Source organism: Magnolia sinica, chromosome 3, assembly GCF_029962835.1.
Source record: "Magnolia sinica isolate HGM2019 chromosome 3, MsV1, whole genome shotgun sequence".
NCBI classification, from domain to species: Eukaryota; Viridiplantae; Streptophyta; class Magnoliopsida; order Magnoliales; family Magnoliaceae; genus Magnolia; species Magnolia sinica.
Genome location: NC_080575.1, coordinates 41,101,139 through 41,118,020, shown reverse-complemented (window position 1 = coordinate 41,118,020; position 16,882 = coordinate 41,101,139). Strand labels below are relative to the sequence as shown.

General features: G+C 37.7%; 1 protein-coding gene and 1 non-coding gene across 2 annotated transcripts in view; both read right to left on the bottom strand.

Moving 5' to 3' along the window:
- Positions 1-16,882, bottom strand: part of LOC131239835 (uncharacterized) — a 31,735-nt gene that overhangs the window by 5,744 nt on the left and 9,109 nt on the right. The window contains exons 3-4 of the mRNA XM_058237713.1: positions 2,265-2,376; positions 1,983-2,099 (exon numbers count right to left, since the gene is read on the bottom strand). Coding sequence (XP_058093696.1) covers positions 1,983-2,099; positions 2,265-2,376 — 229 coding nt within the window. The remainder of the gene's footprint in view (positions 1-1,982; positions 2,100-2,264; positions 2,377-16,882) is intronic.
- On the bottom strand, positions 16,341-16,447 carry LOC131241635 (small nucleolar RNA R71). The gene has a single exon (XR_009169195.1). It is a non-coding gene; the product is annotated as a small nucleolar RNA R71 (small nucleolar RNA).

Here is a 16,882-nt window from a genome sequence, read left to right as displayed (position 1 = left end):
AACATCCTTCTCAATCTTTCCACTTTCATGAGACAACATGCTGCCCACCAACCCGAAAATTTCTAAGGAGAATTGAAGCAAAAAAACCAACCTACCCACCAGTCATCTTTCACCCATCCACCTTTCAATTGCAATGGTTTCATCATCACTCATTTCTCACCTCAGACTTCCTCAACATTTGCAAATTTTTTTTTCTCAACTTTACTCTGGCACCCAAACCCTTTTTCAGGATTTGTCAGGCCTTCACGACCATTAACCTAAAACCACCACATCTCTACAAAGTCTTCTTGCACTAGACTGCTTAGGAAGACTGCCAACATTTACTGCCACTTTTTTTTGAAAAAAAAAAATTCTTCTTTAGGGAAGCTTCCCATGAATCTGTACTTCAGTTGTCAGGACCATATTTCGAGAAGTGAACAATTAGATGCCCTGGAAACACATTTCCATTGAGGCCAGCAATTTCTTTAAACTGCATGAACATGAAGTCTCTAATCATTGATTATCGAAGTTGGCAAGGAATGACCATCTCCATCACCTTGCCAAAGCTTCCAAAAACCCAATGGAATTTCACCTCTGAGCATTCTTCCAAGAACTGCTCCATGAAGAGAGAATCTCTGTCGTGCTGTATTGATTTTACCATTCATAATCACCCATTGATTCCTCTTGTGAATCTCCATCATAATCCACTCAACGATTTGCGATTATCCACTGTTGAAATAGTCAAATGTTCCCCAAGACCCCTTCCAATCCAGATGGACCTGGGTTCCCCCTACCCTTATTTCAAAACAAAACAATAAAGCTTTGCAAGTATTCTTTCTTGTCTCTCTCAATGTTGAAAAAGAAAGAAAGAAAAGGAAAAAAAGAAAAAAGAAAAAGGAACTATACCATACTTTTGATGAGTATTACGGATCGTATGCATGCAATCAAGTACGATGCACCTAACCCATACCTCAACCATTATCCACCAATTACAAATGAGGAAGAATCCAATTATTAGACAATATCTAATTAAGAATAGGAAATTCCTCAATGAGGAATTATATCATAACCTACTGAAAATGGTTGATTATTAATAAATCTTTCTTTTTTAAGTTAATTAATTTAGCTTTGCAACCTCCCATGGGAATTGACCAGATTTGGTCCATGATTTGGAAATTTTCTCAATTAATCCAGAAGCTCCAAGCTTAGTTTAAGCTATTTCGTATATTTAAAGCCAACAAAAGTTAGTTTCCAAGCTTGCTCAATTGTTACCTTAGAGTACTCAATTATTTAGTTTATTGGTGAAAGATTGTTTTACTTGGTTTCTAATTTTAATTGGATTGAATTTAGGTAAGCTTCTGTTATAGGCAAGTTCCAAGTAAAATTTACATTTATTTTTGGATGGTGATAAGTTTTTGGAAGTCCTTATTTGATAGTAAGCTGAGTTGACAGTGCTTCAAAATTACAAAGTTGAGGTTTGGAATACTTGTTTAGATGGTAATAATATGGCCCAAGAGAAGTTATGTATTTGCAGATTATTATGTGAAAACTATTGAGTGAATTCGAGTTATTTTATCATAGCTGAAAATTCAGCCCTATAATCCAGTATTATCTCCTTTTGTTTTCTGGAGATCATGGAATCCATTGAGAGGATTAATCTCTTCTCTACATCATATTCCATCTCCCTCCCTCCCTCCCTCCTCTCATATACATATATAATTTTTCTAATTGTGGTATTACTATTTACCCTAAAGTAGATTAGATCACCCTAAAATGAACACGTTGTAACCTGAAAAAAAAAAAAAAAAAAAAATCCTATTTCTCATTCTCATTATCAAGCAACCTAATAGAATGGAAATTATGATGGCATCTGAAAATGCTAATATAATTTTTGGATCACTAGTAAGATCAAAATCATTCAATAAAAGGTGCAATTTATTGAACCAACTACATTTCAAAGACAAATAATCTCAGACTTCTATTGGCCTACAGCATGTGCATACCTGAGCCATAAACTCCTGTTCAACAGCTCTGCCCGCTGCAGCTTCTTGCTCTGCTGCCAATTTCCATCGTGCAATTTCTTCTTCTGCAGCCGCAATGTCCGTCATAAGGCCTTCAACCTTTAAATATTAACAAGCCCAGTCAATACTCAATACATACAAGTGACGTAAAGCAAACTGTAATTAGTCCACAGACACAGAAGAGAGTTATTACTTTTAATCACTAATTTGTTTATAAAGAAATAATATTAATAAACTCAGAAGCCAGTCCAGAAAATAGATTACACTTTCGTTTGCCACTTGCTCCTTCTCTTCAAGTTCTTTTATCTGATTTTTTCTTTGGTTGAGCTCTTTTGCTTGAGCCTCCACATGCGCTTTAAGTAGATTCGACTCTGCCCTTAAAACAGTGAAGTGATATGCAAAATAGGATATGCTAATCAGCATAGAATTTAAATAGCAAACTCATTTTAGCCCTTGGTACGATAAAGTGGAATGCAAAATAAAACAATACATAGCAGACTTCAAATGGTACTATGTTTATGGAGGCAGACAAATATTTTTTATTTTTATTTTTTATTAAATATTTTTTTTCTTTCCCTTTAATATTTATTTTTCATAACATATGATGCATTGTTGAATCCTTCTCAGCAGAATATGGAAGTGCTTGTAGCAGAATGAGCAGATCTGGTTTCTGTCAAATGCAACTCCCATGAAATGACTGGTTAGCAGATAAATAAATCACTTCATAATGGTGTATACATGGTGAAGTTGATGAATACATGTGTATATGTCATGTCTTTATCATTTTCTTTCACTTTATATAAAAATAAAAACCATGACAGGTGTGTGGTCTCATGAGGCTAAAAACTAGGAAAGAAAAGGAAAGAGGGAAGCTACAATATAGAGGGAGAAAGAAGGATATTGGAGAGGCTAGAAAATAAAAGAGGAGGATATGGAAGAGAATAGAAAAAAGGAAAGTTGGGCATGTAGCATTCTTCTAAATATAGGTTTTGGCCTTTTCGGGGACTGTATTGGGCCCCCTGAAACCCCATATGACACGAGCTGATATTGAGCCATATCGACCAAAATTTGTTTGGCCCAAAAAAATTTAAAATATATATAAACCAGAAAATTGGAAAGAAATGTAAAACACCAAAATGTATTCTTGGTTTTTAACATGTATTAAATGATGTAAAAGACCATTTTTTGGTGAGAATGTTGTCTATTGGCTTGGCCAGTTGAAAGCTGAGTTTTGACTCTTTAACCTCTAGAGTTTTAATGATTCCTATAAATGCATATGATATATGATATATTAACCAACATCTTCATCAATTCATATGACTACTAGAGTCATTACAACCAAGTAGGCAAGAGCTATCATGATTCATGATATCTAATAACGAGCACTTCAAACAGTACAGAGGTGAGCAAATACGTGTGGAAAGGTCCTGATGAGGACATCAGAGGACTTACTCGAGTGTACCAGAGACGGAGACGACCACCTAAATTAGCACAACTTTCTTTGTGGATGGGAGACGAGTTCCAGATGGGGCCCGCCGGGCCATTTTGATGACCCCACATGCATTTGATGTGCATTAGGAAGACCTCACTTTGGGATGATGCATGTGGGCTACTTAGGAGACCATTTTAGTCATACGATTTTTATTTTGTGTCAATCCGACCGCTAAATCTTATCGATCAAACCATGATCGGGCCGCCAGATCTTCCAGATCTGGGGCCACTTGGATTCTGATCTTGCTTCCTTTATGTTTTTTTTTTTTTTTTTTTTTTTTTTTTGTTATTTTTAGGATTTATTTGATGGTTGAGATTGATAATAAGTGTTTTAGTTTTCTTATTTTGAATGATGAGCCATTTCACTTAAGTGAGAGGAATAGTTGTAATTATTCCAAATTTTTAATTATAAAAGCACAGGGGGGGGGGGGGGGAGGTCCAACCCCAATAGTGTTATTGAGAAGAAAGAGAAAAAGAAGAAGATAGAAGCTCTCTTGTGTGAAAGAATTTTTCTCATTGTGTTTTGAGGTTTGTGAGAAACCCCCCATTCCAATTGAATTGTGGAAGAAGCTTGTTTGGTGGTGGATTCTCCAAGGTACATCGTTCATCTTTCTCTTCTTCAAAAGGTATTCTTCTTCTTCTCTTGTCTTCATCTTTCCCTTTCCCTTTTCATAACAACCTTCTAAACCCATCAAAACCCCACTCAATCCTCCCTCTCTTTCTTCTCCTTTACCTAGACACCTGTGGAACCCCGTTTGGGGTTTTGCCTCTTTGATTTTCCTCCAAAACTCCCTAATCTCTATATCCTTTGAATCCCTAAAAACCCCATTCCTAAATCTTCATGCATGAATACAAAACTCTAATGAAAATATGAATTTTTGTGAAACTTTCCTCAAACCAGAATTTTGCTTACATCTTTGTTTATCCACTGGTTGTTGCACTACCCACGCTAGATTGGAAGTCTCTACTTCCAAGTGGGCTACTATTGAATTATTTTATATTTTCATACCCCGCCAGGGTGTCCCAAAACGGTTACGTATCGGCCGTAACGGTAACGGGCGTAACGGCCGTTACTGACCCGTAACGGCTGTTACGGGCCTTGAAAAAAAAAAATAAATAAATAAATAAAAAAACCCTTACCTTTTTCCTTTCTTTTCCTCTTCTTCTTCTCTCTCTTCTTCTTCTTCTTCTTCTTCTTCTTGGCCTGCTGCGGCTGCGGCTGCGGCCTCCTCCTCCTCCTTCTTCTTCTTCTCTCTCTCTCTCTCTCTCCCTCTCTCTCTCTCTGTTCTTTCCCTCTTTCCCTCTTTTTTCTTCTCTTCTTTCCCTCTTTTTTCTTTTCGGTTTCCCTCTCTCCTTCTTTTTTTTTTGGCAGCGTAAGCTGCTGTAGGTATGTGTAACGCTGAGACGAGCGCTGACACTCCTCGAGCTCCGAGTTGTACGAACGGTTCAAAGGAGATCAAAGTTTTATAGGCTCCACAGTGATGTATTTATTATATCCACACCGTTCATCTATTTTTAAATATTATTTTAGAGCATTACCTAAAAAATGAATCGTATCCAAAGAACGCCTGGACCACACCAAAAATAGCAGCGGAGATGATGATTTTCACCGTTAAATAATTCATAGGCCCACCGTAACATTTATTTTCCATCCAATCTGTTCATAAGGTCAAAAAGACCTGAATGAAGAGGAAAAACAAATTTCATATTGATCTAAAAGTTATGTGATCCCAAAAAAGTTTTCAATGGTAGACGTTCAATCCCCCACTGCTTTTTGCAGTGTGGTCCACTTGATAATTAGATCTGTATTATTTTTCGTGTCAAGCCTTAAGACGATCTCGTCAAATGAATGGACGGTTTAGATATAACACATTCATCATGCGTGGGGCCCAAAAAACTTTGACATGTGTGCTACACTTCACCATCCAAGTCCCACCTAATTTGGGGCCTTAAAAAATTGTACCAAAGACATATTAACTTAAAATTTACCAATTAAATTATAAACTGCAATTGCTAACTCACAATGCCAAAATCAAATTATTTGAATAGTTTTAATTGTTATTTGGTGTACTCTTATTTTTTAAAATAGGGCCTTTTGATTTTTTTTCATGATTCACTATCCAATAAATGTCCACTAATACATAAGTGGGATAATGACAATAAATTGCATGAATTTGAGGCTAATTTGGGGCATAGATTGGTCCTCCAAGTCAGCCCGAAATTGGCAACGCCATCTACCTGAATTTAATTTCATTTTTTTAAAGAACTACTGGGAGAAAGATATTAAATTGTTAAGTATATAAATTAGATATTTAGAAAATTAAATATATACATTTTGTAGTCAAATTTAGGTTACCTGGTTCAAAAATTAATCAGACAGTCCGACACAGCTTCTCACCAAAGAGTGGACCGTTACACCACCATAAACATGTTCCAATTTATAAATGAATGCATATTTGGAATGCTTAGAATATTTCGGATTTAATACATATTTTTTAATATTTTTTTGGCAAAAAAAAATATTTAACGCCGTTATGGGCCGTTACGCCCCCGTATCGCCGTTACGACCCCATATCCGTATCGGTTTTGGAGGTCACCGTTATGCCAACCGATACCGATACGGGACACCTTGTACCCCGCACATGTGATAACCTAGGACTTTCGTGTTATAAATATGAATTTTTGAATCTATTATGTGGTTATGTTTGATTTTACATGTTGATTGCTGAAATTAATGTGTAAATTGATCTCTCATCTTGTATCCTAGGATAGTTTCCATCATCCTCCATTAGGTCCACAAATACACATGCACAAAGGTTCCAGTACATATACAATAAGATTCACTAATACATAAATGAGGCCCAACAAATGCCTGAAAATGCTAAATTGGTAAATTCATCTCTAGAGTGCATATATCATATATCTAGCTTAAACATTTTTAAAACAACCATTTTCCTAGAGACATTTCAAGAAAAATACTAGAGTTATTATTCAACTCCAATATTCCCTGAAAACTGGCAAAAGTTTAAAGAAATTTGAAGAAAAAAATTGGATGAATAAACCTCAATTACTATTCATCTCAAAAAATAACCTGAATTATGAAAAGCAATCAAATAGGCCCTATTTGAACATAAATCAAACATGATTTGGTAGATTAGAGCCTATTACAATGAAATCTAACAAAAAGAAGAAAAATGAATTAAAAAAATATATATAAATTACTGTCCTTTTTATTTCTCCAAAATGGCCATCCTCTACTTCAATTCGGGAAATACCACTCAAATATTGTGTATTGATCTCCTTCTTGGGCTAGATCTAGTGAAATGACTTCCTAAGATTCCTCTATGGTTTAAATGAAGAAAGAAGGAGAAAATGAGGGAAAAAAATAAAGTGAAAGAGGTTCTTTATAGGGCACATGTGTGCACAAAGCATGCATGCACACATAATGGTGACAGCATTGCCTGATATGGGCCAATATGTATTGCAAACATGCACAAAGCACACGAAATTATTCAAAATAACGCTCACACACCCAAAGAGAATAGAAATGATTGAAAATAACCCTAAATCCTATCACAAGACTCACAACCACACACAATCATGAAATGATTGAAAGTAATCCTAAATTTTGTAACAATACTTACAACAACAACACACACGCACAAAATGTTTGAAAATAACCCTAAATCCTTTAACAATACTTAAAACCAAAAACACACAGAGATATTAGAAATGGTTGAAAATAACCTTAGATCTTGTCACAAGAATCACAAGCATACAAGACTCTATAAATCCAATGTTTTCCATATCGTTATTGCATATTGCAACCCTTGGGATACGGATACATATCAGTTATTGCATGGGATATATTGGTTGTATCGCGTACTATATTGCTATTGTTGGGAAACATGAGGCAACATTGAGAAATTGATCGAATTTTTCAATGAAACTTTATGGATGATTAAAAAAATACATCAATACATACTTCAAAATCAAAACATCACAAAAAACAAGTGCACATAATAGGTTTCCTTTGTATGGGGTCCTAATCTATGAGTTGTCAAAATAAATTAATGCATATTCGAAGTCTATTCATATAATTTAAAACTGTAAGAAGACCTGTACAGAAACACAAGCAATACATTCAAAAGCAAAAGAAGAAGTATAAAACTATCAAATACCTGTGAATAATGTGTGGTTGTGGCTCATACCCACATAGAGCTACGAGTGGCTCAAAATCATCATTTTCATCTAGACAGGGCCACTATTTTTTGTGATGACCTGTACCATCCATTTCACTATAACGGTTGTATTGTGGCATGGATAAAAAAAATGAGGTAGATCAAATGATCATGTGGACCATACCGACAAGATTTCTTTTAGTAGTCCAGAAATTATATACTACTGAGACTTCGTAGTGCCAGCCTACCACTCAGAACAGTCTCATTTTTGGGCCCTTAACCAAAAAAGACATGACAAAACGGATGGACGGTGTTGATATTTGAAGTTGATGAAGGTGGGCCCCATTTCACACTTCTAGGGCATTTTTAATTAATGATGGCAATTTGGTAATTCACAATGTGAGGAGGGGGAAATAAGGAGTTGTCATGCATGTAGGGTTTTTGATGCAGGACAATTAACCACTTGCTCTAAAAGCTCGTACTAATAGAGCATGGCAAATTAATCCCTTTATCTCATAGCCCAGGCCCCACATTGCATGAGTTAGGACCAATGTTTTAAATAGCGGTAGCGTGTTGTGTAGCGTTCAACCCTCCGTAGCGTGTAGCAAAAGCTACACAATACTTCTATTTATATATATATATATATATATATATATATATATATATATATATATATATATATATATATATATATATATATATATATGTATGCATATATATATATATTAAATAGTAAGAAAAAAGTAAAATATATAAATGTCACATTCTTCAAAATAAAAATCCCAAAGAATACAAATCCACCCCTTCACGCACCTCAGTGGGCCCCACATGGGTCACACCATAGAAAACAATGCACATCCACCCCTTCACACACCTTAGTGGGCCCCACGTGGGCCACACCATAGAAAACAATACACATCCACCCCTTCACGCACCTCAGTGGGCCCCACGTGGACCACACCATAGAAAATAATGCACATCCACCCCCTCACAGACCTCAGTGGGCCCCACGTGGGCCATACCACAGAAAAAGAAATGGAAAAAAGTATAAAGAACAAAAAAAAGACAGTAACCAGCATTTTAAAAGGGAAAAAATGAAAAATAAAAAAAAACTCAAAATACCAAGTTATTTTCATTGTACATCAAAAAAATTCAAAAAAAGGAACGAGCATACCTATTTTTGTCTCAAGATGAGATTGAATCAATGAAAACTGCAAAAGTTGAAGCTCCACAGCCGATTACAACCGGAATAGGGGAAATCCGATTTCTCCGTCATTTCTTCTCCATTGTTGATGAAACTGCACCAAATGGAGCTCCTTGTAGTCTCCAACAATCGGCCAAAGAAGCCCCTTCGAAGGGCTTTTCGATCGCAAGATTGAAGAGTGGAGAGAGGAGCAGCGTCGGTTTGCGTTTAGAAACCCTTTCGAATAAGGGTTTTTTTTTTTAAGTGCTTGCTTGTGGTGTGAGTTCACAACTATTTAATACAGTGAAAAAAAAAAAAAAAGAACAGGTAGCGCGTGCTACTTGCGCTACATGCTACACGTCCGCAGCGTACACTACGACCCCTGTAGCATGCGCTACAGGGGATATACGCTATTTGTTGTGCTATGTAGCGATTTTGCTACGCTACGCTACGTGGCGTACGCTACTGCTACACTACGCACGCTACTCACAACACTGGTTAGGACCTCGACCAAACCTCCCTCGTGGGCCCCACTTCACACAAGCCACCTGCTTCACACAGATAGGGCCAGACTCACACAGACCACTCAACCCGAGTGTGCCCCTACATCCCACAGGCAACCCCACTCGAGTCCGGTGTGAAAATGCTACTGCATCCCATAGGCAACCTCACTCGAGCCCGGTGTGAAAATGCCCTTTCATTAATCACCTCCGGTGAAGAGTCTTGAACACGAGACCTGCTACTATGATACTACCTAGATGCAAGATAATTAACCACTTGCTCTAAAAGCTCGAACTGATAGAGCATGGCAAATTAATCCCTTTATCTCATAGCCCAGGCCTCACGTCGCATGGGTTAGGACTTCGGCCGAACCCCCCTCGTGGGCCTCACTTCACATGGGTTTTGCTTCACACAAGCCACCCGCTTCACACAGGTGGGGCCCGCCTCACATGGGCCGCCCACCCCAAGTGTGCCCCAGCATCCCACAGGCAAACCCACTCGAGCCTTTAGTTTTGTACATAAAGGCTGAAAATGCCCCTACATTAGTTTTGTACCCCTACTTCGAGAGTAGCTTGTATACTTTTCAATTTGACAAAAGTGCCCTTGTGAAAATAAATGAGTGGTGGGGAAGTTTTGGCCTTTAGTGTGGCCCACCTGAGATTCGGATTGCACCGTTGTTTACTTGCTAATGAATATCCTGGTGGATAAATGTGATGAAAAGTATACAAGCATCCATTACACCAGAATTTCCCCAACCCCTTACATTACAAGTGAGAATCTTCATTAAGAAACTTGGCAATTGATGCCATCTCTCCCTAATTTCTTTCTTTTTTTCTTTTTCTTTTTTTCCTCTTTTCTTTCTTTTTTCCTCTTTGTTTTTGTTGTAATCAATGAGAATTTTATTAAAAGGATGAAAATAAGCAAAGGGAATAAACATTGAGGCAATGCATCGGGAACCACCCCACATATAAAGATCAATTTACACCTCCTTTAGCCAATGAATCAACAATGGAATTAGCCTCCCAAGGAATAAGATGGAGAAGCTGATGGAGCCAACATCCCTTTATTCACATACATTATAAAATAACACTTCCATGGGCAATATTTTGATCTCGGTGGCCATAGAATAGCACTTTTCAAATCTTCTTTGACAATTATCTCATCCACCTAGCCACACCACTCCAAATAGAAGTTGGCCCAATTTCGGTTGCTTTTAAGACATCTTGGTTTGAGTTTCCAACATTGTAAGGACTAAATATACAAATTATGTATTGCCCTTGCTATCTCTGCGAATACCCTTAGCTCCTGAATTCCCAAGATTGTGCACAAAAGCTTCAACAGGGATCTAAGACATGAATATGACAATCTTGATTGGCCCACCCCTCACGACCTTGATCAAGCATCTATCCAACCGGGTGCTAGTACCCTTTTTGAATACTTTCTGACATCCATCCCCAATTAATAAGATGCCATTTTATTCTCTCCTTGGTTGCATCGCGTAGGACAACATCCTCAAACACCCTTTTTATTCTGCTCCTTCCAGATGCCCCAAAGGATCAGATGAGGCAGTATGCTCCATAAGATTCTCCCTCGAATCTTGAAAGGACCAACCCCACCCCTTATGAACAATAATGGATCTAGAAAGCACTAGCTGATCCAACTTTTCTCCATTCTCTATTACTTGACACCCGCTTTCACACGTTTCTCTTAGTTTACTAAATTTTTGTCCCTTCGAAATGGCCTTTTTGTGCCTCACTATCTTCCAATGCCAAAGCCTTCTCTAATTGCAACCTCATCCATAAGGGTCAGGTGGTTTTGAAGACTTAATTGCCAAAAGATTTGGATTTTTATTAGTTTTTCCTCACTTTCGCTGAATTCCACATGGATCTGTAACTGATGATTACTTTACTGTCTTCTGAGTCCAGTGATGGTTCACACACTACTATTGGACCACGTTGTGCAATATTAGAAAGCTCCTTAACACATTGAAGCCTCAAATCTTTTTTTTTTTTTTTTAGCTTCCTCCTTTGGTAACTCCATGTCTTCCACCTTCATGGAAATACATCATGGACCCATCCCCATCCTCTTGGCCAAGATTGGAGAGATTTGGAAGGTTTCATCATCATCCTTTGTCTCTGCCATCTTCTTTATGTTACTTGAATATATCCACTCATCTTGAGACATAAAACTACTTTGGCTACAACACTTCTGTCCAATAATCCATGAACCACCATGTAAAGCTCACATACATGATAGACGTCAAAAGTGCATTATAAAGGGTGTTGGATAGAGGTTTCTTGATAGCCAACTTTATTTTGAGATTGTGCTTTTTTTCCCAGCCAAAATCTTGTGAGAAATGGAGATTTTCTCAGTCGGAAAATTATTCCAAAATTCACTCTTTTTCTGAACTAACATTTTGGAGAAGCAATATCTATGTGGCACACTTCCTTCATCTTTTCAGTCATCTTTTGCCTCCAATGACTCATGTGCCCCTCTTGATGATTTTTTACCCATCAATTTATTCAACCTCTTGCCCATCAAACCTATCACGCAGAAAATCAGTTCTGCCCTCTTTTTTTTCCTCTCCATCTATGATCTTCATCTCATTGGCCATAACATGATCATTCGCTTTCCGCTCCCCTCCTTTCCCATCACCATCACCATCATTTTTGAGTGCATTATAAAGGGTGTTGGATAGAGGTTTCTTGATAGCCAACTTTATTTTGAGATTGTGCTTTTTTTTTCCCAGCCAAAATCTTGTGAGAAATGGAGATTTTCTCAATCGGAAAATTATTCCAAAATTCACTCTTTTTCTGAACTAACATTTTGGAGAAGCAATATCTGTCTGGCAAACATCCTTCATCTTTTCAGTCATCTTTTGCCTCCAATGACTCACGAGCCCCTCTTGATGATTTTTTACCCATCAATTTATTCAACCTCTCGCCCATCAAACCTATCAGGCAGAAAATCAGTTCTGCCTTTTTTTCTCCATCTATGATCTTCATCTCATTGGCCATAACAGGATCATTCTCTTTCCGCTCCCCTCCTTTCCCATCACCATCACCAGATACCATGACATGCATCCTAGGAGGCTTCAAGATGGATTTTTGCAGTTTGTTCCTCCCTTCAGCTACAAAAATGTTCTACCCCTTAACTCTGACCAATAGCACTAGGTTTTGATTCAACAAATTAGATGTAGTTGTCCTCATTGTATTAAAAATGGTCATACGGCGGGCCATATCGGCCATACTTAAAGGAAACAGTCACCCCTGTTTAGCGATATGGGGGTGAATTGGTCCGTTATGAAAAAGCGGGCTGTATTGGCAAATATACCCCATAACCCCCTCATTACAGGGCCGATACAGCCATAAATGGCCTATTATGGAAGGATTTTATTTTCAAATTCTCTGGTTCTTCAACTTCTTTATTCATTTCAACAATGAAGAAAGCTTTGAAACTAATTTTAAACTAAATCTAGGCCTATTTTGAGGATCGACACAAATTTTGAGTAGGACTTAATGAACTATGGAGTGGACCACTTTTGGAAATCTTGGAACAATGGGGTAACCATCCCCCCCCCCCCCCCCCCCTTTTTTTTTTCATGATTCCATCTTTTTCTTTAATTGTATTTGTATGTAATGGCCCTAATCCACAAATGCACGCTTGATTTGTGTTTGATTAGGGCCTTTTCGGTCGACTTTAGCAAGTCAAGCTGACACTGCCTGCCAAACATATTCTTACATTCCTACCAAAGAACTGGCCGTTACACCAGCGAATACATGTCCAGAAAAAAAAAAAAAAAAAAAATCACCCCCCCCCCCCAAAAAAATAATAATAATAATAATAATAATAACGGACCTGTGTCGATATGCTGACAAATACCGTTACATAATACCTTGCTTGTCCTTAGCCTCAATCACACGCCCACATCTCCAAGAAGAATTTCCCACATATGGGGTAATCTCTAGCTCCATCCCCATTCCAAACCTTCCCTTATTATGTGGAACATCAATTCACCCAAAGCATGTATCTGGACCCTCTGATGGAAAGCCAAACCTCTTTGAACCCTTCTTCTTCCTGATCCTCTACGCAGGTGGAAAGTGATAAAGCATGGGTTGTGGGCCACCTCTGTCATCCGTACGGCTAATCTAAACCGTCCATCTTGTAGATGGCTTCGAATATGACAAACCCATGTTGAAATTTCGGACCCATACGTACACACGTATGCGGTACAGAGGCCACAAACGGACTACACTGCAACGTTCAAAAGTACTTTTATTGTGATTTCTCCACTGGGCCGCGTCAATGGACGTTCAAAACCACCCATTCTTGACTGAAATTTCATCCTGAATATAATGGACGAGGTGGATTTCCATGAAAGCACCTCTGTGGGGCCCACCGATCACGACAGCGCTGGACGTGTGAAAGGTTACGCACGTCCGCGAAATCCGGTTTTCCAGGCGGTTGTGGCCCACCATCTTTGATCATATGGCAAATCTGAATCGTCTATCGTGTAGGCCAGCCAAAATACTTCCAAGAGATGTTGATTTTACAGAAATAATGCAAGGAACGCGAGAGTTATGAAGCCCCGAACTTGGCTGCGAAAAGGCTTTCGCTGCGCGTGCGATAGCTTTCCAAATCCGATTTCCACCACTCCAGCAGCTATAAAAAAAAGTTCCAAAACGTGGAGAAGAGGAGGGGTTGGGAAGCAAGGACGTGGAACAAGAAGAAGAGAGAGAGAGACAAGAGTAGAGACGGGTTCAGCTTTTCTTCTTCTTCTTTAGTTTCTTTTGTTTATGAATTTTTCTAGAGATTATAGCCTCATCATGTCCATGAGTGGCTGAACCTCTTAGCTAGGGCTAAGAGGTGAAGCTTGTAGTGTGATGGGGGACTCTTTCGCTTGTGTTTTGTATTCATATTGAACTGATACCGACTATAGTTTATTAAGGGAGTGTTTTTAGTTTTTAATGGTCTGTTGTGACTAAAATTACAATGGGTTTGCAATGGCTTTGAGCATGTTCCTTCCTTTTATGTTTATGACGTCAGGAAGCCCTGTTGTTCACCATCGTCTCCTGGGCATGGTAGGATGACGGTACCCTTCCTAACCTTCATAGCATGTTGATTGGTCGCTAATTAGTTTAATTCTGTTGTTTGCTTCGTCTCCTGGGTATGGTTTGGTGATAGAATCCATTCTAATTCATATACTTTTCATCTCTTTAAAATTATATCAGAGGAAGTTCAGTTTAATTTTCATGATTTTTGAAGCAGGCATAAGATCTCCCTGATCTCTACAAGTGGATCCTCTGAATCCCTAGTTTCTTATCTCTGATTTCTCTTAAGTTTTACATTAATCTCTCACCATTATTCATCAATTTATATTTGATTTAGATTTCATCTTAGGCTAGTTCTATTTCTACCGAGATTCGACCTCGGTCTCACCGAGTTTATTACTACATCACAACCCTATACTTGGGGAGTGAACAAGTTTTTGGCGCCGTTGCCGGGGACTAACGGTTTCGTTTTCTAAAATTAACTAGTTTTAGGAATAGTTTAAGATTAGAATTTTTCTAACTTTAGGTTTAGGTTTTTCTAATTTCTAGAAACTAACCTGTTTTCCTGTTTTGTAGGATCCTGACATAAACTTCTAAATTGGTAATCCCTTTCTAATTCCTCTACTTTTTCTATTTTTAGAATTAGGGTTTAAATTTTAGAAATTTTCTAATTTTAGTATTTTCCTATTTTTAGGAAATAGTTTATTTTTAGAAACTTTCCTCTTTTGTTTTTAGAAACTAGGTTAGTTATTTCCCTTTTTAGAAATTCTTTCTAATTTTAGAAACTAACTCATCTTTCCTTTATTTTATTTTTAGAAACTTTCTAATTTTAGGTTTAGATTTTCTATTTTAGAAACTTTCTAATTCTGGAACTTTCCTTTTTAGAAACTAACTTTCTATTTTTATTTTTAGTAACTTTCTAATTCTATCTCTTTTAGAATCTAACTTTGTTTCCTAATTTATTTTCAGAAATTTTCTACTTATAGAATTTTTGTTTAGAAACTAACTTTCCTATTTTGTAGGCTTTTAAGATAGAAATTTTTAATTCGGTAACCTTTTTCTCTACTTTCAATTTTTCAGATCTCTTTTAGTAACTTACTTTCTAGTTTAGGACTTTCCTAATTTATTTTAGAAATTTCCACTTTCTTTTTGAAATTTCTTCTTTTAGAAACTAGTCTACTTCTATCTTTCTTGTTAAGAATTTTCTAATTCCAGACCTCCTCTTTAGAAACTGACTTGTTTTGTTTTGTTTTGTAGGTTTTTAACTTAGGGACTCCAATTTGGTAACTTCTTTCCAACCCTCTCTTTCTTTTTAGATTTTCTTTTCCTTTCTTAGGATTAGGTTTCGAATTTGATTGAGGGCTGCGAGTGTTTCATGCCCAAGTGGGCCCATGACAACACTCGACGTCTCTTGACTGAAGGAGGATTGGTTAAGGGGTTAACTATCCATCGCAGGACTAGACACCACTCGAAATCCTCTGAGTTAATTGAAGTGATGGCTGAAAACCAACCTCTTCTACCCCAACCTAGGGTGGAGGACATTTAGGATGAGAATGAGGTGTATCAAGCACCCCCGCCTCATACTTTACGGGATTATTTACAACCAGCGGGGCTGAGTACACCCTCATGCATGATTTTTCCTGAAAATACAGGACATATGGACATCAAGCCAGGGGTTATCCAACTCCTTCCTAAGTTCCATGGGCTTGAATCTGAAGAATCATATCTACATTTGAAAGAGTTTGATGAGATCATAGCCATTTTATATTTTCAAAATGTGTCTGAGGACACAGTCAGGCTGAAACTCTTTCCTTTTTCCTTGAAGGAGAAGGCTAAGATGTGGTTACATTCACTGCGTCCTAGATCCATTGGCACATGGAATGATATGCAAAGGGAATTTATAAAGAAATTTTTTCCACATCATAAAACGATTACCCTTAGAAAAGCAATCATGAACTTCACCCAAAAGCAGGATGAAACATTTTACCAATGTTGGGAAAGGTTCAAGGATTTGGTCAGTTCATGCCCACAACACGGCTTTGAAACGTGGCGCATTACAAATTTTTTCTATGATGGACTGACATCTTCCATGCGCCAAATGGTCGAGACAATGTGTAATGGAGAATTCATTAATAAAAATGTTGACAAGGTACGGGATTACCTCGATAGTCTTGCTGAAAAAACACAATCATGGGACTATTACCCAAAATCGAACACCATGTCTAGGCCGACTCAATTTAAGGAGAAAGGTCGATTGTATCTCTTGAAAGAAGAGGATGATCTCAAGTATAAAGTGACTACACTCATAAGAAAAGTTGAGGCCATGGAAGGAAAGAAGGATAAGGTTAATGAAAGTGTTTGCGGCATCTGTGATTGTAACATTCATACAACTGAAAATTGTCCTACGATACTCGCCTTTCGAGAAGTGTTGAATGAACAATCCAATGCCGTAAATACTTATCAAAGACCTTTCAA